This window comes from Dendrobium catenatum, unplaced genomic scaffold (assembly GCF_001605985.2).
Source record: "Dendrobium catenatum unplaced genomic scaffold, ASM160598v2 fragScaff_scaffold_501, whole genome shotgun sequence".
Lineage (NCBI taxonomy): Eukaryota > Viridiplantae > Streptophyta > Magnoliopsida > Asparagales > Orchidaceae > Dendrobium > Dendrobium catenatum.
Genome location: NW_021318963.1, coordinates 63,295 through 87,311, shown reverse-complemented (window position 1 = coordinate 87,311; position 24,017 = coordinate 63,295). Strand labels below are relative to the sequence as shown.

At 35.6% G+C, this 24,017-nt stretch overlaps 1 protein-coding gene across 1 annotated transcript; it reads right to left on the bottom strand.

Moving 5' to 3' along the window:
• Nucleotides 1-63: 63 nt before the first annotated feature.
• On the bottom strand, nucleotides 64-23,281 carry LOC110094970 (digalactosyldiacylglycerol synthase 2, chloroplastic). Its single transcript, XM_020820327.2, has 6 exons — nucleotides 23,115-23,281; nucleotides 22,694-22,947; nucleotides 12,848-13,159; nucleotides 8,190-8,456; nucleotides 1,276-1,625; nucleotides 64-841 (listed from the first exon to the last, which is right to left on the bottom strand). The coding sequence occupies exons 3-6, from the start codon at nucleotides 13,127-13,129 to the stop codon at nucleotides 352-354; spliced, it is 1,389 nt and encodes a 462-aa protein (XP_020675986.1). The 5' UTR covers nucleotides 13,130-13,159; nucleotides 22,694-22,947; nucleotides 23,115-23,281; the 3' UTR covers nucleotides 64-351.
• Between the last annotated feature and the right edge of the window lie 736 nt (nucleotides 23,282-24,017).

The window sequence follows — 24,017 nt, the reverse complement described above, 5'->3', positions numbered from 1 at the left end:
AAATTAAACAAATACTTAGTGAATATACAATCAGTTATTTCTGTACGGACTCCACATAAAATATTTTTTTTCAACATAATGACATTTAATTTATACAAATCAGCCACAATGATTAAACTTCAGTGCAATCTGCTACAACAGTACAGACCTAAAGCTATGAAATTATATGATGTGACAAAAATTTACAACAAATAATAAACATTATTGCGGTACAGTGATATGAAGTTTTGGTAATTACAGCGATGGATCATGTAAAATTGACGTCAACCTAATATCCACGCATCTGCTTACTTTTGCCACAGTAACAGAGTGAGAAACAACAATGTCAAGTATCACTGAAACTGTTCTCTTTCAAGGTTCAGCTAGCCCGAGCTCCTTACACATCTGTTCATCAGGTCGCAAAGTCTTGGGAATTGCACCGAAGGCCCGGCGCGCCACCTCTATTCCAGAAACAGTGTTGTGTAAAATTGCAGAAGCTTCCTCCACACCCTTTGTCAACTCCTGCGAAGAAAGAGACATAAAAGGCTTCGAAGTCGAAGGAACAAACTCCTCAGAAATATTCCAATTAAGCTCAGCAACCTTCACGAATCTTTCCGTGGCAGCTTCCCAAGAGAGCTTGCCCCTGAGCTCGTCTGACACTGGTGAAGGCTCTTCGGAGAGAGCTTTGAGAGTCAATTTCACAAATTCTTTGCCACTATTGTAGGTATAGCAGTTAGGAAATTGTTTGAAGAAGTCGTTTGAAGGATGATTGGCACAGATGACTAATTTACCCATTGCTAATGCTTCTGCTGTTGTTGTACAAACTACATCGGTTGTGCTGGGATTTATGAACACTCTGTAGCTGCAAGAGAGAATCAAACTCAATTGTTGCAGGGCAATGATGAAGAAAAGTTCAACAAGAATTTACAAGTTTGCATAAAATGAACTTGAGTTAATGGGGAAATTATTCTGTGCGGAGTCCGAATGTAAAGGATCTTCCGGATTACTGCATATCCTATGCTTAAGCTCTGCCTACGCTCTGCGTATTTATTACATAAATACTGCATATTTATAGATACGCATTAAATAAGCAGCAAATATTTAGTTGTGAGGATTTGCTGTTTATTTGTTGTGTATCTACAAATACGCAGAGTATAAGCAGAGCGTACGCAATACATCCAATAATCCGGATGCATCTCTACATTCGGTGTCTGCACCTAATAATTTCCCGAGTTAATGAGAGGAACATGATGAGATTTGATAAGAATTGCATTAGCACAGGATATGTGGTGTTACTTGTGAAATAATGGGTCAGCGTGATCGCGACCAGGATGAATATTTATTGTGAGATTTAACTTTTTTGCTGATTCTTTAACTTGTTCAGAATCTTCTCCACTCCCAAATAAATCAACTTGAAGATCAGATAATTCATTTTGGTACTTGGAGAGCAATTGAAGTAACTCCTTGTAACCTTTGCTCCAGACCATCTTCCCAATATAGTAAGCGCCTTTGATAAAGGCTGGCTCACCTCTTTGCTGCTGCCTGTGCTTTGCCATGCCAATCTCAAGAAACCTGGGGTTGACACCATGAACATTGCAAATGATGGATCTAGGTAAATCTTGAGTTGCCCCTGATAATCTTATAACCTGAAAATTAAGGAAGCTACATCATTATTTCATCCAAAAACCACTGATGATTAACATAATCCATCATAATTACTCCCTGAGTAGTTAGTACAGACTTGGAAAAAGAAGGAACACGTAAAAACTAGTCCTATTATATATGTCTGTAAAACATGTAAAGTTAGAATTTGAGACACAGCAGCACCTCTTTTTTCTTTTTTTTTTTCTTTCATTAGCTCTGATAATGTAGAGACAGCAGCACCTCATTTGAAGAGAAAAAGGCTAGATTGTGACCATAATACCAAGGTATGTTGAAAAGATTTGCATATTATGATAGGCTTATAAATCTTATAATTAAATATTGTTTTCCTCAGGAATATTTGTTCCAAGTTAATAAGATGTAATTTTCTTTAAATCCCACAAAGCACTGCCATGAAGTTTTCCTCAACCTGCATGTCAATAAGGTAGTCTTTTGGACAACAGGAATGGAAAGAATGAATCAACACTTCTGGCTGTGATCATACGCTCTTAGGATACAGGCCCAGATTGTCAATCGTAGCACAACATGAGGGTATTACCCATTCTCCCAATAAAGACTTCATCCTGGTTACCCGTGCACAGCTACATAAGAGTTTCTTGTTGCCAAAGGAGGTAGCAAAGTTAAGCAGATTAAACCTAACTATACTCCTATACAACGTAACCCTTCTATCACACCCCGGATCAGGAAGATGGTACACCCGACAACACGGGACGTGGCAAAGGAATAAAAAGTCAGTTTTGTACTCATAAGAAGAAAAAATAGATGAACCAATAATACAACCAAATATATCAAAGTAAATAGTAGAAAGCAAATTAAATATTTATTTCATTATATGAATTCAAATAGCAATACACCAAAGCAATATGACTACTATAAGCAAAATAAATCTGAAAGAAATAATAACATGAAAGAAATTACCCAACCTTGAAATCAAAATGCATAATAATCTCTTACAAAATATAAAATATCAAATACAGTCTATTGTTGACTAATATGCTCATGAGTTCTTTTCCCTATATAAAGTTCATTTCTCTCTCTTCTCTTTCTTCTTCTTCTTCTTATATTTCTAGTCCCCAAATTAATAGCCTTTTTATTTATAATGTGAAATAAGATTTTATTCGTATTGATTTTGTATAGTCCCCAAATTACAAATATTTGGGCTTTAACTTCCATGGGAGAAATCCTTATTTCTGATTGATGATTCAAGTGGATTAACCATATATAACCTAGAGTGACAATTCTATAGGAAATTACTATATTTTTTTGGGTTGGTGTTTACCTTACCAATGATGGATATTTGATAAACCGATTATAGCTATATGCATATAAATGTATAGATATATAATTAACATAAATTGAAAATGATTAATAATTTATATGTTATTTGGAGGTACAATGATATCTAGTGTTGTTGGGTTTATAAACATTAAAATGATTTGGCTTTAGTAGTAATTTGTCACATATACTTATAGAACCAGCATGCTAGTCGTAGGAATCATGAAATATAGCATTGTTATACTGACACGTTGATTTCCAATCGCTACTCCTAACTGTTGATTGATCATTATTGCATGTCATATTTCTTTGTCGTTTCTACTTTGATAGATAGGAGCTATTGGATTTGATTTATCAAATTCATTTGTTGTTGTCTCTTTACAAGAAGTCATGTAATTAACGAACCGTCTCCTCATGAGCAAATTTATTAGCAATAAAATATATTTGATATTTTATGTTTAGTAGATTATTATGCATTTTGATTTTGAGTGTTGGGCAGTTTCATTTCTGTTGTTATTTATTTCGGACTTATTTTGCTTATAGTAATCATATTGCTTTAGTGTTATTTAAATTCATATTAATGAAATGAAAATTTAATTTCCTTTCCATTATTTACTCTGATATATTTGATTATATTATTGATTTATGCACTTTTCCTTCTTGTGAGTGCTGAACATGACAGTTTATTCTTTCATCGTGTCTCGTGTTGCTGAGGTGTACCACCTTCTAGACCCAAGGTGTGACACCTTCAATGACACCTATTTTCATGGAGAATAAAAGCACAGCGAAGGCAGATGCTTTTGTGTTAGCTGCAACCTCATTTAATTTGACTGATTGACCAGTACATCATATAAAAATTCATATTTATAAATGTTTGTGCATTGAAGACTCTAGGGACAAATATATTTCAAGCTTCCACGCTTTATCCTTATATTTTTGCACTGCATGCCATTTCTCATCAAGAATATATAATCAACTAGGCAATAGATTTATGTCAACTTGTCTTTTGACTACTTATGAATAACCAGATATTAACTCTGTGTAATTGATAGGAAACGTTTGTAGAAACAAAAGTTCTCCAGGCTGAATTTAAAATTCAGCACTCGGCAAAAACAAATTTGAGATAAATTGGAAGAAATAATCAAGAAGAAATCTTTTTAATTGATAATACAAGAAGAAAGCCGGTCCAATATGTTGGCTAGGTGCTCAAACTACCCACGGTATTCCACCACTATACCCTCCTGCGTCAGGGCGAAGAACAGCTCATAGAAATCCCCTCCTTAGCTGGTTTTAAAACATTCCAACAAGCAATCCTTAAACTCCCTTCAGGTCCAAATAGATCACCTTGTATCCCTCCATTGGTACCATGCCAACGCTTTCCCCTCCAATTAAGCACATCCCGACGGTTGTTAGTCTCTCCTCCTCTGTCAACCTATTGACGGCAAAATACCTTTCCATCATGTAGATCCACGCATGTGCATCCCCTCCCTCAAAAATAGGCATCTTCAACTTCCTCACCCTCAAATCTCCTCCATCACCCCTGCTTCCTCCAAAGTTTCCCATTCCCCAAGGAGGTGGGGTTCCCCCCAATTGTGTTAATCATCCCTTCTCCACTCGCACCCAAACTTTTCATCACAAGTCCACCTTCTCCATTCAAATTCAGCACCCCTTTGATGATATTCAGCCCCTCCTTTCCAATTCGCACCCCTTCAATCATAATCAAGCATTCGCCTTTCAAATCCAGCCCCACTACTTTCAAACTCAAAACCCCTTCTCACACATGCCCAACCCCCTCAGCCTCTCCACATACCCTCTACCCGACTCCTCCCTAGGAATAGGCCCTAAGTGAGGTATTTTTTCTACTCCTTCCAAAATCTCCAACTCCTGGTCTTCTCTTTGTAAGAATGGCTTAAGGTTTTCCTAACTTTCATGGCTGTCGGCGGCTTCTCTCTCCTCTGACGGTGATGGTTTGGTTTGGCCCTCGAGCAATTTCTACAGCATATCCTCCATGATGAAAAATTTCAGGTGGATCTTCTCATGGACGATTGAAATTTCACATTTTAAATCTGAAACTTGAGTTTGGATATATGAAATTTCAAATTTCATTTTTCTAATCTCCCCTTCCAATACTTCCACCTTTCTTCTCACCATAGGTCCCCGGATCTTTGTTAGACTCAAAAATCCGGAATTCCACCCCAAAAACAGCAACAATATCGGTTCGAAGGAGAAAAATTGTTGTAGGAATCAGCCCAAACAACCACGGACACATCTCTGATACCAATTTGATAGGAAACATTTATAGAAACAAAAGTTCCCCCGGCTGAATTTGAAATTCAGAACTCATAAAAATAGATTTGAGAGAAAATTGGAAGAAATAACCAAGAAGAAATATTTTTAATTGATAATACTGGAAGAAAGACATAAGATACAATTGGATCTTCAATTAGACAAAAAAATCCAGCTCTCCCAACTCTCTAGACACCGCTAGAGCCCAAAAACAGTGAGAACAACAAAATTCAGCCAAATTTTCGATCCCTAATCATAGAAAAATATACTACTTAATGCATATAATCCAAAAGAAAATCTCTAAACAGCGCCTACTTTCAAATTTCCCTCATAAAACTGTTAGGAAACACTTGGTTTGCAAGTGACCCTAATCCAAAACAGTAAAAATACAGCAGCAGTTTGCTGTCCCCAGCAGAAAAACAGCAGGAATATAGGGAAAACCGCTCGAAAACACAAGTAGAAGGCCTGTATTTCACTAGAAAATGAATAAAATAGCAAGATACAATTGATCCTCAATTCGAGAGGAGGATCGATCTCTCCCAAATCTCTAGACGCCGCTAGAGCCCAAAGAAATCCTCAATCTACGAGATCTCAAATTTCAGCCAAATTCAAGATACCCAAACCCTAGGAAAAACATCTATTTAATGCATACAAATCAAAAGGGAAGAAATAATCAAGAAGAAATCTTTTTAATTGATAATACAAGAAGAAAGCCGGTCCAATATGTTGGCTAGGTGCTCAAACTACCCACGGTATTCCACCACTATACCCTCCTGCGTCAGGGCGAAGAACAGCTCATAGAAATCCCCTCCTTAGCTGGTTTTAAAACATTCCAACAAGCAATCCTTAAACTCCCTTCAGGTCCAAATAGATCACCTTGTATCCCTCCATTGGTACCATGCCAACGCTTTCCCCTCCAATTAAGCACATCCCGACGGTTGTTAGTCTCTCCTCCTCTGTCAACCTATTGACGGCAAAATACCTTTCCATCATGTAGATCCACGCATGTGCATCCCCTCCCTCAAAAGTAGGCATCTTCAGCTTCCTCACCCTCAAATCTCCTCCATCACCCCTGCTTCCTCCAAAGTTTCCCATTCCCCAAGGAGGTGGGGTTCCCCCCAATTGTGTTAATCATCCCTTCTCCACTCGCACCCAAACTTTTCATCACAAGTCCACCTCCATTCAAATTCAGCACCCCTTTGATGATATTCAGCCCCTCCTCTCCAATTCGCACCCCTTCAATCATAATCAAGCATTCGCCTTTCAAATCCAGCCCCACTACTTTCAAACTCAAAACCCCTTCTCACACATGCCCAACCCCCTCAGCCTCTCCACATACCCTCTACCCGACTCCTCCCTAGGAATAGGCCCTAAGTGAGGTATTTTTTCTACTCCTTCCAAAATCTCCAACTCCTGGTCTTCTCTTTGTAAGAATGGCTTAAGGTTTTCCTAACTTTCATGGCTGTCGGCGGCTTCTCTCTCCTCTGACGGTGATGGTTTGGTTTGGCCCTCGAGCAATTTCTACAGCATATCCTCCATGATGAAAAATTTCAGGTGGATCTTCTCATGGACGATTGAAATTTCACATTTTAAATCTGAAACTTGAGTTTGGATATATGAAATTTCAAATTTCATTTTTCTAATCTCCCCTTCCAATACTTCCACCTTTCTTCTCACCATAGGTCCCCGGATCTTTGTTAGACTCAAAAATCCGGAATTCCACCCCAAAAACAGCAACAATATCGGTTCGAAGGAGAAAAATTGTTGTAGGAATCAGCCCAAACAACCACGGACACATCTCTGATACCAATTTGATAGGAAACATTTATAGAAACAAAAGTTCCCCCGGCTGAATTTGAAATTCAGAACTCATAAAAATAGATTTGAGAGAAAATTGGAAGAAATAACCAAGAAGAAATATTTTTAATTGATAATACTGGAAGAAAGACATAAGATACAATTGGATCTTCAATTAGACAAAAAAATCCAGCTCTCCCAACTCTCTAGACACCGCTAGAGCCCAAAAACAGTGAGAACAACAAAATTCAGCCAAATTTTCGATCCCTAATCATAGAAAAATATACTACTTAATGCATATAATCCAAAAGAAAATCTCTAAACAGCGCCTACTTTCAAATTTCCCTCACCAATTTGTTAGGAAACACTTGGTTTGCAAGTGACCCTAATCCAAAACAGTAAAAATACAGCAGCAGTTTGCTGTCCCCAGCAGAAAAACAGCAGGAATATAGGGAAAACCGCTCGAAAACACAAGTATAAGGCTTGTATTTCACTTTAAAATGAATAAAATAGCAAGATACAATTGATCCTCAATTTGAGAGGAGGATCGATCTCTCCCAAATCTCTAGACGCCGCTAGAGCCCAAAGAAATCCTCAATCTACGAGATCTCAAATTTCAGCCAAATTCAAGCTGCCCAAACCCTAGGAAAAACATCTATTTAATGCATACAAATCAAAAGGAATTCCCTAAACAGTCCCTACATTCAAATTTCTCTCTGAAACCCCCCAAAAATCCTTCCTAAAACGCTCTATATGAGCGGTCGGCCGCTCGTTCTGGCGGAAATCTCCGCCTGTTCTGAGATTCCGTCCGTGAACCGGTCCCGCCTGGACCGGTTGGACCGGTCCAGTGGAACGGTCTAACAAAAACCTTCCTAACCAAAGCAGCTGGTCCCCACGGCTTGGGCGGCAATAACTCCTCATCATGTAGAAACTGGACGGTCTAATGACCAGTCTAACACTCTAACAGTAATCTTTCATCAACTTTTGTTACAAATGAGAGGCAAATGAGAGACGATAAGGCCAGTTCTTATTTACTATCAAGCATAAACACATGGAATGAGAAAAAACAGATCACAAAATTGTTACCATATCTGGTAACTACTTACCTTCAAAAGTTGCTGGGAAGTAAATAAAAATTAGATTTACATTTAAATAATAATAAAATCTTTGAGTTCTTATTCGAAAATTACCTTATGGCAGTTTATAAGAATAACCCAGTTATTAATGTATCTCAAGAAAAAGGCCTGTATATAGCCATTCCTTTCTCTCTTCACATATTCCAAATAGTTGGTGTGCACAACACCAATGACTCGACGAAATTTTGTTTTCCACCTCTGTCCATGATGATACCACGTAAGATGTTCAGGTTCCTCTAGTACAGCAATATCTGCAGTCTCATTAGGAATTGTTTCTGTGATATCGCCGACTGGTAGAATGCTCCTCTTCTCTATTGAAAACTAGCCAAAAGATTAAACAAAATTCATTACAAAAGAACAACGTCAAGATGTTAGCAATGCTCTTGATCTTTAAATGTTAATTGACCCAATTCATCACATAATTAAAACATGTGATAGGAAGCCCTAATTATAATAAAAAGCGTGGTATTTTATTTATCTTTGTCATAGTTTTGTCAAGAATCAGCAGGTAGACCTCGGGCTTCGTTTGGGACAGCTTTCTTGTTGCTTCTTAAAGCAGCTTTCTAGTATAAAAAATTTAATTTTTTAACTAAAAAGCTGCTTTAAGAAGCAACAAAAAAGCCGTCCCAAACGAAGCCTAAATCTAATTTGACATTCATTAAACCTTAATCTTTAAATTTTATGCAAAAGGCATTTGATAACATATGATACTCATTTTATAAAATAAAGTAATCGTGAAGAAAGAAATTATAGACCATAGAATTAAAAAAAGCGAGGGAATCAACTTATCATAAGAAGTAACAATATATGGAAATAATAATAGCAACCATGATATTACCTCCTGTTTTTGAAGTATGAATCTTTGTTATATGGAAGAAACTTGCTTTTTTATTAGTTTAGGCATGTTGTTCTTGAAGTAGACTATACAAGCATGAGCATTTGGACTACTTTGATAGAAAACAAGTTTATAATTTAGGAAATATTTCGGTTCTTTCGGAAATTCAATTTTTAGCATTCATCAATCAATCCTTTGGTCTAGTAGAATTGTAAATCAAGTTAACGAAGAGAGTTGAATCTTCAAATTACGTAGAATGGATAAAACAATTCATTCTTATCAAACAGTTGAGATAAGTGAAATTGGCATTTCCTTGTTCCGGGGTTTAAAGTCCTTTGAACCATGTGAAATCATTGTGTTTAGCCATTACTTAATGATTCTCACTCCCATTTCAACAAGGAAGTAGCATGCTTGTTGTGTGCCAGAACATTTAAGGCGGTAGAGAGATAAAAAGTTGGTTATCTTCGTATTTGTACGAAAATCCAACACATACACATGTGAGAGAGGAATGCAAGAATTGTAAGAAACACAAGAGTTTTTATGTTTCAAAAAAAGGAAAGGGAAAACCTTGAGGCCTAACCCAATTAAAATGATTCCATTAGTATTTTTTATCCGTTACAAGTGATACAATTCCTTTAGGGATAACATGATTCAATGTAGTAAATATACAATGTATATAACATATTACGCGGTTGAAGCTGGGATTAATCCCATAGGAGCTGTCTTTAAGAGGTCATTTGTTTGTTTGTTTGTTTGTTTGGTCATATCCCTTTGCGGAGAGAAGACCAAAGGCGAAGAAGCCAACATAAATCCCCGTAATGACGTCTGGAAACATAATTAGTATCGATGGCATGCATCAATCTTATAAATAATGACATGTATTGGCATTATTAGCGATAGCAGGCGCTAATTTCAGCGGGTATCGATGTAAGTAGGGATCAATGGTCAAAAGATTGTATGACAAAGGACTGTAATTGCGCGGTGGAAGTCGGAGGACCTTAGTCAGAAGATAGTGGTTAGAGGATGGTATTGGTCAGACGATGACAATCAGGTTGTGGTCTGATGGTGGACTGGTGGTCAAGATGTTTGATTTGACTATAAGATTTAAAAATCGTTTGGTCATTCAATTAATGTCATGAAGTTTATAATTATGCTTCAAGTGCTTAATTTGGGCTCATTTGGACTTGAATTATAGCATTTTTTTTATTGTTGGGTTCACCTCATTGAGACGATTAATTTGACAATAAGTTTGCTAAAATCTGCTTTAGGATGGTCCCAAATTTAATTTTGAAAATTTATAATTCAAATATGTATTGAGATTCATGCTCAATATAGGCAATTTTTCGATAAAGTATCAAGACATATACCATTTTTTGTAAGTGTACAAAATATTGAATCTGTTGTGATGCATGTATAATTGAACCAACCTAAAATTTTGACAAAATTGACTTTTTCTATTGACCCAAGAGCCTAAAGCTGCATTACATTATTTTGATAATCACAAACATAATTTGATTAAGTTGTTTTAACCTAATTCATTTGTATGCAAGGTTTAGTACTAATAACTGCAAGTGAACGTAGAAGCTAAGATGCAAATGTTATGCATAACTATGAAACATACAAGACTCAAATGGAGAATGTAACTCAAGACAAAGGTCCAAGATCAAAACTTAAAATGAGTCGGTAGAAATCTAGATCAAGAGCTGAATGAGCTTAGTTCTACTATTGTTCTTTTCTTCTTCTTCTTCTTCTTCTTCTTCTTCTTCTTTTTTTGAGTCTTATATGTGTATTCCAAGTATAGAAATTGGTCAAACAACAAGCACATACATGAGTGAAGTTAACAAAACAATTACTAACAAAAATTTTAATTAATATAAATTGACCACAACAAACCATATTATACGAAATCAATTATATTGCCTGATAAGCCTTATATTCAAAAAATTCAAAAAGGATTTGCATTAAATAAAAGAATTTAAAATTAATATCTTAAAATAATTGTATAGTACAATTATATCTAAATTTTAGATTAAAACCTCCATACAACATTTTTCATAATTAGATTAATTTTAAAACTTGAATAGTTTCTATTATACGATGCATATCAAACTATACAATTTATTCCTAATTTAGCCTAATTAAGAAGCATGAATTAAGGGGTTAATTATGTGTATCAGGCTTAACTGATCGTACTATACAATTTATGTCATACAGAACGATCAACTAGAACTTGATTTCACAAAACTTGCCTATTTTGAGTAATTGTACAGCACGATCATCATGCTGCACGAACTGTCATATTTTCAGAACACTCGTTGTAGGGTTTGATTATTGAGCACTTGATATAAACACTCTTTTAGAAACCCTATAACTTGTGTGAGGACAGGAAATTAGAGAGGAAAAAAAAATAAAGGAGCTGCTTTTGGGAAAGATTATTTTCATTTTGATTTGAAAACCCTAAAAAAATACATCCTGGTGTGAGAGGGCACCTGTTGGTTGTTTTCCTTTACCCTTCCACCTTAATCCTCCAATTGTGTTATGTGGCTTATGAAGGGCTTGTTATACTGAAGTTGTAAGGGATCCATAAGATATCAAAATTTGTTTTGGTGCATTGGTTGGCTAGTTAGTGGGCTAGAGTAGTGATCTTCTCATCTTCTTAATTGGAATAGAAGAAGGTGTAGAGTTTATCTATTACCCATCAAGAAAATGGGGCTTATCTGCCCTGACAGTGATCAAAGGAGAGAGTAGTAAAACTTTAAATTAGAAGGCACAAGGCGTGGACATGAGCGTTAGTAATTAACTATGTTAGAAATCAACTTATGATCTTTCTTTTGACTTTACTTTCTTGCACTGTTACTTATGCTTACTTGCTATTCTTAATATATGTGCTCAATGGAAGAACTAGTGATAGATGATTGAGGCTAATAAATCTCTAATCTACTCTTAATTTGTGGCAATTGTTTTGTGAAATCTAGTAAAATAATATTACTAGTTATTCATATTTAAAATTATCTCATCGGTTGTTTTTATTTATTTTAACCTTTAAAGAAAAACAGAATCCAAAAAGATTTTATATTCTCGTTGATTTAAAAATTTGATATTTTGTAGCACTCATTTTTAAGTAGTTGCAAAATGCACACAAAGATTCCCCAACACCCCCCCACCCCACCCCACCCAATTCACTTAAATTTTAATTAGAAAATGTATTCAAATCAAAACTCTCCATTTATAGATGAGAATAATGAATCCTAATATCAAGCAAAGCTAGTTTCACTCAAGCCTGTTGCTGAATGAGTGGAGCAATAAATCAACAGAATCGTGCATGATATGAAATTATCATATAGTAACAAAAGCATATCCTATATAAAAAATTCATATACAAAAGGCTTAGAATTTTTAATCAATATGTGGATCAAGCGGGTAAATAAATATTTTGACAAGAACTTAAGCATGTTTCATTACAGCAGAGCCACCCTAAGCATGCTGGTAAATTGCTGAAATGGAATTAAGCACACTATTGGAAGGCTATAAACAACATTTTCTGTGACCATTTGAGTAATTCGTAAGCATCACTTTACTCTTCCAGGGAAAAAAGTTATGCTGAATTGCAATTTAATATTAGTCCAAACAGCAAATCAACTGGATCGAGTATGGATATAAATGTGAAAAAAACACCATATGGTACCAAAAGCATATCCTATGTACAAAATTCACATCCCAAGGCTTAGAAATTTTAATCTAGATGTGATAAAGCGAATAAATATTTGACAAGACATTAAGCAGGCTTTATTGCAGCATAGAAATCCTAAACATGTTGGTAAATTGCTGAAAAGGAAAGGTTTCAGTGACCAGTTAAATAATTTGAAGCATCACTTACTCTTCCAGGATAAAAGGTTACGCTGAATTGCAATCTAATATTAGTCCTCTCTTCCAGCCATTGACGAACATAAGCCTCGTGATTTGATGGACAACTGAAGGTGATTTTGTTGGGATATACTACTTCTTGATCCTTTAACGAGAGCCAAGGAATCACCAAAGTAACTTCTCTGCTTCCATCCATAGCCAGATAAGCCGCACGAAACAAAGGGTTGACAGCAGTGCCAGTCATCCAGGGAAGGCTTGCCGTAGTAAAAATTGCAATATGCTGCTTCTTAGACATGGCTACTTAGAGTGCTGGAACTAAAGGCTTCTGCTTTATCAAAAGACATGTTATTCATTGCCATAAAAATTTAAAACCAACAGGATCTCCATAAACCACCATATCTATGGTTCCCAGGCTAAACATTTCAAATAGGAATACGAAAATCACACACAAGGCCTTTAGGAAAATATGAAAGCTCCAAAAAATCATGTTTGACAAGAAATAATACAACAACAACATCAAGCCTTTATCCCACTACGTGGGGTCGGCTACATGAATCTTTTTTCTCCATTTTGTCCGATTAAAAGTCAAATTCTCGTTTAAATCTAATAAAGAAGATCATTTCTAATATTTTCTAACCAAGTTTTTTTAGGTCTGCCTCTACTTTTTTTAACATAAGTCAAATATAAAACCTCTACTTTCCTAACTAGGTCATCAGAAGGCCGCCGTTCTGTGTGACTAAACCATCTAAGGCAACTCTCTCTAATCTTATCTTCTACTGGAGCTACTCCAACATTTTCACGCATACGCTCATTTCGTATCATATCTAATCACTCATCCACTTGAGCATCCTCATCTCTACCACACTTAACTTAGTATTATGCTTTTCTTTTAATGGCCAACATTCGGCACCATAAAGCATTGCAGGCCTCACCACCATCTTATAGAATTTTTCCTTAAGTTTGAGGGGTACTTTTTTATCACACAACAAGTCCGATGCATTCCTCCACTTCAACCATTGAATTATGCTGATAATATCCCCATCTATTTCACCATCACTCTTATCATCTATTTCACCATCACTCTGAACAATAGATCCAAGAAAGAATGCAAAATAAAAAATATAACAGCAACATTTTAACTGAAGAAACAGGAGATTCGAACCATTAGTTTCATTTATAAGCTAGGCATTGCATTGTGAACCTCAATAATATTAAGCAGAATAAAAATTGCCAATTGAAGTATATAGTATATTAAAAAGGTTCTCGAATTGGTTAAGGCTCAATATGTCTACAAGACTTATTAATATTACAGAGAATACAAACTTCATGGATGGACAATACCATCATCATCATCATTAGCCATATCCCAATTAGGATGAACAATATGAATAACAATAATAATAAATGAAAATAGAAGAACTATATTGGAACTTGAATTTTGCAATGGCATCAAATAAGGAAAGGTCGCCATTAATATTAATGTAATGGAGGATGGGCAAAGAATACTAATGATTTTGTAGAAATAGCAAACATCATGATCAGCCAATCTTAAAATCACCAATCGTTTAACTATTCACTGTAAGTGCAGTAGCGCTGTATAAAAATTGCTATCTTCCAATTGCATTGACCTACAAATGCATTTAGAAGGATTCAGAAAAATTAATCAATCTCTTTGCAGCATAAAAAGAGGTGAAACAATTCAAAAGGACATCGCCTAATGAACCAGAAGGCTTTCCCCAAGAGAACATATACAATAAATTAATGTGATAAATATGCCACCAAAAGTTAATATCCTCTCCAAGGCATTATGATTAGACAATAAGTATTCTTGAAACGAATGATATGTTTGGGGCAGCCGTTCATTATTTTGTTTTTATGAACACCGTTACATTTCCAATTGACAGCAGCTTTTCAAAAATCTGTATGTTGGGAAGATGCTTTTTATAACCAAGTATGTTAGAGTATGGTAGCTATAAGAAAACTGAAAAAAAAAAAAAGAAAATACTTATAATATCCACAACAACTTTAATATATATATATATATATTACCACAATAGTTTTGCAACCACATTAATGAAAAGCTAAAGCTAACCCGAACGGACATTAAAAAGCTTTATAAATGTTGCAACTATCCCAAATGAATCCTAAAAAGTAATCATTATATCTCCAATATTTTTATAGTAAATTCGTGACTTGAAGACTCAAGAAGTCATAAACTAGTAATGACAGCACCATGTTTTTAACATGCTTGATGGAAATGTTGTAGGCTATTTCCTATGAACGAGTAATATTTATTCTTTTCAACAACCTCAAATCCGTTCACCAAATTATCCCAAAGGATGATGACAGTTTTAGCTAAAGATAAATATATGATTGATACCACTTGTTAAAATAAATGCCATTGAATTTCTTAAGTTTCTCGAATACAAATTTGATTTCAAAGGTTTTTTAAAATCATGAAAATATTTGATGAGATTTGAATCGAATTTGGTTTTGATTTTCAAATTTGATGACTACCAAACTTAAGATCAAATTAACACATGGTTTAGCATCAAATTCATACCTTACCCTTATAATGCTCTATAAAAGAAAATAAAATCACAAGGAACCGTTCAGTTTCTCCTTGTAAATGGCATCAATAGCAGCAAGGACTCTTGATTAAACGGAAGACGTCAATGTTGAGCCTAAGTTCAAGTATCAATAGCAGTGCAACTTTCTCGATTCAAGAGGATTTGGTGAATAGTGCAGAGATCGGCTGTAGATAGCAATTAGAAGTGTGCCAAGGTTTGGATGGTAAATGATCTTGACCGACAAGAGAGAGTAGCTAGAGGTGACAAGAGAGAGTAGCTAGAGGTTGAGTCCTGGTGATCGATGGTGATATTACGCAAGAAGGATGGCCATGCAAAAAATCAAAAAGCCATGATCAATTGGCTCAATGCAAGGACTTCGAATATTTTAAGATGTAGATTGACGATTGCTTACACCATAAGATGTTGATAATGGTAGTCACCCTTTTGGTGAAAATAATGACAAGAAAATGTTATATAACTTTATTTTAATGTCTAAGAATGTAATCTAGAGTTTGTGATTAAAACAACAATGCTTTAGATAGGTTCAGTGGTGAAAATCCAGAGAGTAGTCCACTTAGGACTAGTTTGTGCTAATTAGAAAGATCTCTTTAGGGGTGAGTTTTGAGGGGCTAAATGATGAGAAATTGTTGTGGATGGTTAGCATAATATATGAACTAATGATCTAAAGTAAAGGGTAAGATTTGGTGGAATTTAATTGGCTGTTGAGGGGTAAGGAATAAGGCTAGGTCCTAAACATTTTGTATTTAATTGAGCAGTGCATATGGGGTTTTGAAATAGTTGTAAGGCTTGATTTGGATGATGGTTAATTTTATAGGATTATTATGATGTAGAGAAAGATGTGGAAAAGATTGAGAATAGGTATTCAGTAACAAAGAGTAAAAAAAATTAAGACTAAAAAAAAGGATAATCACCTAATCTCTTTAAAAAAAATGGTCAATTCTTGAAGCCACCCAGTAACAAGCAAATGAAAAATAATTCTCCACCAAAATGTACTATTCAAGAATAAAAATTTATTACATATCAGCTCTGATTTATAAGCAAGAAAATCACCCATGAACTTCCTCATTTTGGAGGAATTTTTTTTAGAGAAAAAGATAGTAGTTGGCTACTAATGAAATAGGAGACTTTTAACATTATCAATAAATATTTTCATTTTTCATGCTCGTTCGTTAAGGTGGCCGACCATACATGATTCAAAGTCATTTTAACATGCAAACATTTAAAATAAAATTACATTTAAATAATTCCATCATTGGACCCTAACATGGGCTTTGAAATGAACTCTTGCTCGTGGATTTTTGCTAGCTTGTGCATTTGCCCTTCTCTTGTGACGGGTCCAATGGGCTGATTTGAATTACTCACTTGATGTGCTACATCAAAAGTTACATCCATCTCTCTTGGAGAAGAAGTCCACCATGAATCATGATGATTGGGATCTCTTAGACATATGCACGTTGAGGATTACAAGCCTATAATAAAGGAAGAGCATTGCCTTCAACATATTAAACAAAGAAAATTATAGAATGTGTGATCACTGTGATGAAGCTATGTCAAATATGTATGAAAAACTTTCAACAAAAAATAAGATACATCTAATGAGAAAGGTTTTCCATCTTAGGACAGTTGAAGGCACTTCCACAACAATGCATATCAATGAGTTCAATATGATCGAAAGGCAGTTGAGTTTAGTGGATATCAAGTTTGATGAAGTTTGTGCATTGGCATATTATCATCACTTCTAGAGAGCTAGGTTGGAACTATGACAGCTATCAACAGTTCATGCAACTTTACAAAGTAGAAGTTTAACAATACTCGTTATCTAATCTTCAGCGAGGACAACATAATACATGAAACAGGTGAAGGATCTTCATTTGCTACTGCAAATCTAGCAAGCAGAGGAAGAACACGAAAGGGCAACAATCAAGGAAGATCCAAATCTTAGCAGATTAGCTAATCAAACGGTCATAGTAGTAGATATTGGCAACATGGCAAGACTAGCCATGTAAAAAAGGATTGTCCTCCATGAATGAATGAACAAAGTTCAAATCATATGTAGGGATACGTGAATGTGAAAAGCATGATTTCGAAAACCGGACCGGACAGGCCAGTTCGACTGGTTCAACTATTTCGGTCCTCCTGAAAAACTGGTCTAGCATCAAACCGGTTTAAACCACTGGATCAACCGGCCAACCGTTGAACTAGCCCCGGTTCTTAAGAACCAACCGGCTCAATTCATAATATATTTAATTATTTAATTTAATATAAAATATTTTATTAAATATTAAATTAATTTAAATATAATATATTTTATTTAATAATATAATTCCAAAAAATTTATAGCATTATGTATTAAACACTAGTTAATCATACTCGTATGATTCAATCATCTCATATGGGCTCTTAACCCATAAATATAAGAAAAGATATATAAACAACACAATACAAATCTCCTAAGTGACTTAGGACTAAACAACTCGTAGTTTCTACAATGCATGCTTGGTGGATGCTTCTATGAGAATTTCTTGAGAAAATTTTGTATAGAATATTCATATAAAAAATTATTATATAATTTTTAAAATTTTTCAATTTATAATTATTTATGTATTTATAATTATTCAAATAAAAAATGATTATTTATAATTTTTAAAGTTCTAAAACTTCTTTCTAAATATAAACTTAATTTATTCGTTGCTCGGTTTGATTAAAGCTAGTTTGTGACCGTTTAACTAACTAAACAAATAAACATGAACAATATTTATAATACTCGATCCTTAAATAAACAAGCTTGAACACTAATGTGTTCGTTCATTTATGTTCACGAACAACATCATTTGAAGCTCGTGAACAAGCTCGATTCGTGTTCAATTTAGAACTCGTGAATAAGCTCGATAAATATATTCATATAGATTAATCATATTTTCATTTTAAATAGACAATTGCTTTTATTTTAAATTTAATTTCATTTTATTTTATACATTTAATAGAAAGAATTTGTTCATGAACAAGTGACATTACACTTTTGTCAATATTTGCTAGATTGTTTGTTTAAGATGTTCATGAACAAATATAAGATGAAACATAAATCGTTTGTTCGTGAATAAGGTCATTTGGTAGCTCAAAAATACTAGTTATTATATATTCATGATTTTGCTCATTTTATAACAAAAGAATACTCATTAGATTTGTTCATGAACGTGCTTATTTGATAATGTAAAAAAATTTGCTAAATATATTCACGAACACAACTCATTAAGGCTTGTTTGTTTAAAGCTCGATAAGCACTAAATGAACCAAACATGAACACCATTAATTTAAATGAACCAAACATGAACACAAACAATAAAGCTTGAATCAAACACAAACCTAACTTGAACAAGCTAATAATAAACAAACTCAAACATGAACACTCACATACTCGGCTCGATTCGGTTAGTTTTGCAGCCCCATTTTTAAGGTTAGATTATCATCATTATTATATTAATTTTATTAATTTTTAATAATATTATTATTTATTATATCATCCGATTATTTATTATGTTAATTTTATTAACTGTGAACCATTCATTCTTCTAGTTCGTCATCCAATCTGATTTTTATAACCTTGGTTAAAAGTAAGGAAATGAATAATGCACCAATCTTTAGCATGGAAAGTCTTATGAAAAAATGGATCTGAGAATTGGGTGAGTATTTTGATAGATGGGTCCCTCCTGAGCTGGCCAAAGTTCACGTCAGGCGGAACCATTCCGCCCGGAGGATTTTCACGCCGCTTGGGGGGTAGTTCCCGAGGGGTTTGTTTTGGGATTGTTGTATTAGTGTATGCTTTAAGTATATTTTTTTCCCTTGGGTTTGTTTTATGAATTTTGTGTTTGTTGAATTAAGATTGTTCTAAGCTTGAGTGGGTTTTAGCTGGCGGCTAATGATTTGGGAGAGTCGGATCTTCCTCTTGAATTGAAGATCCACTTGTATCTTGCTATTTCCTTCATAAATTTTTCAATAAAAAGTGTATTAATTGTTTATATTCCTAGTTTTCTAGTTGTATATTCTCTGGTTTTTCTTAAATCAAATTTCAGTCTAGGGTTTTCTAATTTCCTGCATCCACTTCCTATAAAATTGGTATCCGAGCAATTTTCTGGGATAAAATAAGTCTCCCTCGCTAAATTCTGCTACATTTTTCTCTCCATTCTTGCTACATTTTTCTCTCCATTCTTGCTGATTTTTGTTGTTGGGGGTCAGATTCACATCAAGCTTGTTGTTTTTTGTCATTTGGAGCCTAGATTCAAGTAATTATGGCAGGAATAAAGGTAGAAGTGTTGGAAGAGGAGATCAAACAAATGAAATCGGATTTTGAGAAAAAAAATTCAGAGATAGAAACTCAAATTCCATCCAAACATGAGTAGATCGATGGGAAGTTTGCTATCATGGAGGAGATAATCAGGAAGATGCTCGACACCCAAACCAAAACGACTTTCTCGGAGGTGGGTGCGGGGGAGTTGGTGGCCAAGGAAGTGGGGAAAACCCTAATCCCAGAAGGCGAAGGGAAGAACATCAGATAGAGAATTTTGGAGGGAGAAGAGAGAATGCCTCCCCTAAATATTCTTAGAGAGGAGCCAAGTTGGGATTTGTTGTATTAGCGTATGCTTTAAGTAGAATTGTTTTTCCCTAGGGCTTGTTTTATGCATTGTGTTCGCTAAATTGAGTGGGCTCTAGCCCATGGCAAAGGATTTGAGAGAGTTGGATCTTCCTCTCGAATTGAAGATCCACTTGTATCTTACAATTTCCTCCATAAATCTTTCAATAAAAAAAGTCTTAACTATTTCTATTCCTAGTTTTTTTATTGTATATTCTCTGGTTTTGCTGAAATTAATTTTAAGCCTAGGGTTTTCTAAATTTCTGCATCCAATTCTTATCAAATTGATATCAGAGCAATTTCCTGGGCTAAAATAAAAGTATCCCTCGCTGAATTTTGCAGCATTTTTTTGTCCATTCTTGCTGCATTTTTCTCTCCATTCTTGTTGATTGTTGTTGTTTGGAGGTCAGATTCACATCAAGCTTGTTGTTTTTGCCATTTGGAACTTAGATTCGGGTATTTATGATAGGAATAAAGGTAGAAGTGTTAGAAGGTTAGATCAAACAAATGAAATCGGATTTGGAGAAAAAAATTTCTGAGTTAGAAACTCAAATTTCAGACATACATGAGAAGATGGATGGGAAGTTTTCTATCATGGAGGATGAGGAGGAAAATGCTCGAGGTCCAAATCAAAACGACTTCATCGGAGGCGAGGGGAGTAGTAGGTGGCTAATTAAGTGGGGAAAACCACAATCCGAGAAGGCGAAAGGAAGATCAGTAGGTTGGGATTTTGGAAGGAGAAGAGAGAATGCCTCTTGCCTCACCTAAAGCCTATTCTTAAGGAGTAGTCGAGTAGAGAGTATAGGGAGAGACTAATTAAGATCGAAGGGTGCTGAATTTAAAAGGAGAATGGGTGATTTTGACGAAGGGTTTGGGTAGGAGCATAGAAGAGATGATTGAAACATTTGGGGGGAAACACCCTTTTGTGGAAAGAAAAATTAAGAAGGAAACTAGGGAAAGGGGGGAGATCTGAGGGTAAGGAAGCTAAAGATGTCTATTTTTTAGGGAGATTATGCACATAGGTGAATCTACATGATGGAAATGTACTTTACCGTCAATAGGTTGATGGAGGAAGACAAACTGACGGTGGCAAAGACGTGCTTGAGGGAATTGGCATGGTACTAGTGGAGGGATACGAGGGAGTTTAAGGACTATTTGTTGGAATGTTTTCGAACCTGCGAGGAAGGGGACTTCTATGAGCATTTTTTTGCTCTAACGCATGAGGGGATGGTGGTAGAGTACCGTGAGAAATTTAAGCATCTAACCAGCCGATTGGACCGACTTCCAAAGACTGTATTGTAGGGAAATTTTATGAAAGGCCTCAAACCAGATGTTCGAGTGACAATTAGAGTAATGAGGTCTTGAAATTTGGGAGAGGCCATGGAGCTAACACAATTAGTGGAGGATCAAAGGCACCTGGAGAGAGGGGCTGGAGGCAGTCACTTAGGAGGTTTGTATAGAATGACCACCACTTTTTTTGGCATCTAAGGAACCGAAACTAGGTATTCTTAGAAAGACCCCGAAGGAGAAAGACTATAGGAGTGAGACCTGAGGGAAACTTCAGGATGCTTACAGAGATGGTGTTACAGGAGAAGAGGGTGAGGGGCTGTGTTTTAGATGTGATGAAAGGTTTATATCAAGGCGCAGGTGTATGGTCTGAACTCTTTAGATTCTCACCGTTTGTAATGAAGAGAAAATTGAGCAGGGAGACGTATGAGAAGATGAAGCAATAGTTTCCATCTTTCCAACTTGAGGACAACGTGAGTCTTTGAAAGGGGGCCATTGATAGACCGATCCCTCCTGGACTGATAATGGTTGAGCCGGTCCCTCCTGGACTGACCAAAGTTCACGCCAGGCGGAACCGTTCCGTACATATTTATTGTATTAGAGTATGTTTTAAGTAGATTTTTTCCCTAGGGTTAATTTTATGCATGTTGTGTTTGTTGAATTGAGATTGTTCTTAGGTTGAGTGGGCTCTAGCTGGCGGTTAGGGATTTGGGAGAGCCAGATCTTCCTCTCCAATTGAAGATCCACTTGTATCTTGCTATTTTCTTCATAAATATTTTGATAAAAAGTGTCTTGAGTGTTTATATTCCTACTTTTCTTATTATATATTCTCTGATTTTGTTGAAATCATATTTCAGCCTAGAATTTTCTTAATTTTTTCATCCACTTCCTATCATATTTTCATTCAACTCTATTTAAAGAGTTTATATAAAATTATTTAATAGCAGCTTGCAAAAAAAGTCATCTTCTTGATGGTGAAATCTTGAAATTTGATGATGTACAAGTTAAGACAAGTGAAAGAAATATGTGAAAGCTTTACAAAGTGAGGCACATTAGTGGCTTGAAGAGGAACTAAATCTCGATTGGACAGCTTACATGCAAATCAGCAAACCAAAGTAGCCCATGAAGGCATGAAATATAAAAGAGAAACAATAACACTAATTCTTTATAACAACGGTTTCTCAAAGCTAAGAAAACCTAGTGGGTCTAACCAATCATATGACAAAAATATGTAAAATCCAGATGGATGATAAACAATTAATCAAGACTGCGCGTGCCTTAGGGTTTATGCCTTTTACCATTCTATGGCTTATGGGTAATTTTATGATAATAAAAAGGGAGCAGCTGGACTTACCGGAGCCTGCAGAGCGTAAGCGACTGAGCGCAGAGATGCCGAAGAAAAATGAAGTTCTCGCCTCCTCCAAATCCGAGTGAGCAAGCGATTGATCAGCGCAGAGAAAAACCACGAGCAGCGATGCCGATTGACGAGCTCACGACGACCGACGGGATTCAATCGTCGAGCGGAGAGAAGAGAACCTAGGGCGCACGGGCGGAGTCTCGAGCAAAAGAATCGGGCGGAAATGCCAAAAACAACGTTCAATTTTTAACCTGCTGAGGGGCAATTTACTAAAAAACCCATTCTTTAATACATATTTTAATTTTTTTAGGGGGGCAATTGCCCCCCTGGACTGGGCTTGGTTCCGCCCCTGCCGATAGTTTGGCGGATTTAAGAAATTTTGTCGAAGAAGCGCGCTAAAGGGATGAAAGGTCGTTACCTTTGCAGCGAGCGAGTTCCCGTCGTTAATTCCGATCCAGCATGGTCTAACTATCGTGACTTTCCGTCCGAAAGGAAGGAACGTCGTTCAAGGAGGCGAAGAAGCTAACGCCTTGTGCAGGCAAAGTCGAACAGGTCGAAAGAGGCGAAGAAGGTAGCGATGTCGAACGGCAACAAAGAGGATAAATTATTACTTACGCGCGGTCGCCAGACACGCACACCAATCAGGGCTCGTTTTGGTTGGTCAATGTTGGTCAAAAAAATTATTTTAAATTTGTTACGGGAGAAAATAGAGTTTCAAAAATAACTCTCTTAAGAAAGGTTTTGAAAATAGGACGAATCGGGATCGAATTAGATGAAGTAATAAAAAAATAAATAAATAAATAAATGTTAAATTTTCTAATTACATAAATATGATATCAATTACTGAAATAATGTACCTTGAAAGCATTAGAGGGATTAAGCTTAAGCAAAAGACAAGCATATACTGACTGAGATAAACAGAACACAACGACAGAACATCTGATTACTAAAATCATGTTTGCCATAGCAATCTTGATTTTAGAATGGTGCTATTAGATTATCTGTTGGGCACTCAATGCGCTAACAAAATGTGCCATTTGGATTTACCGTTTGGAACCAAAAAAATAAAAATTCCAAGTCATGGAGGTCTACCATTTGCGATCTAGCACGAAAAAAAGAAGAGTGGAATTCGGAATTCCACTGACTGAGATAAACAATGATTTTCTTAGACTTCAAAGAAAAATAGAGAACAAGTTTAAAATCATAAAAATAAAAAAAAATCTAAAATCAAGATGTATGCACAGGTTGAATCACGAGCAGTTTTCAGTATTTATCAACCATTACAGCAAGCATAGATGGGAAAAAATTGAAAAAATGAAAG

What these genes read in the sequence shown, in the direction of transcription:
- LOC110094970 (XM_020820327.2), bottom strand. Translation starts at nt 13,129, where the DNA reads ATGTCTAAGAAGCAGCATATTGCAATTTTTACTACGGCAAGCCTTCCC. An exon ending in TAACCTTTTATCCTGGAAGA is followed by an intron (nt 8,457 to 12,847) that starts GTAAGTGATGCT and finishes TCTTTTGGCTAG; the next exon opens with TTTTCAATAGAGAAGAGGAG. An exon ending in TTCTTATAAACTGCCATAAG is followed by an intron (nt 1,626 to 8,189) that starts GTAATTTTCGAA and finishes CTTAATTTTCAG; the next exon opens with GTTATAAGATTATCAGGGGC.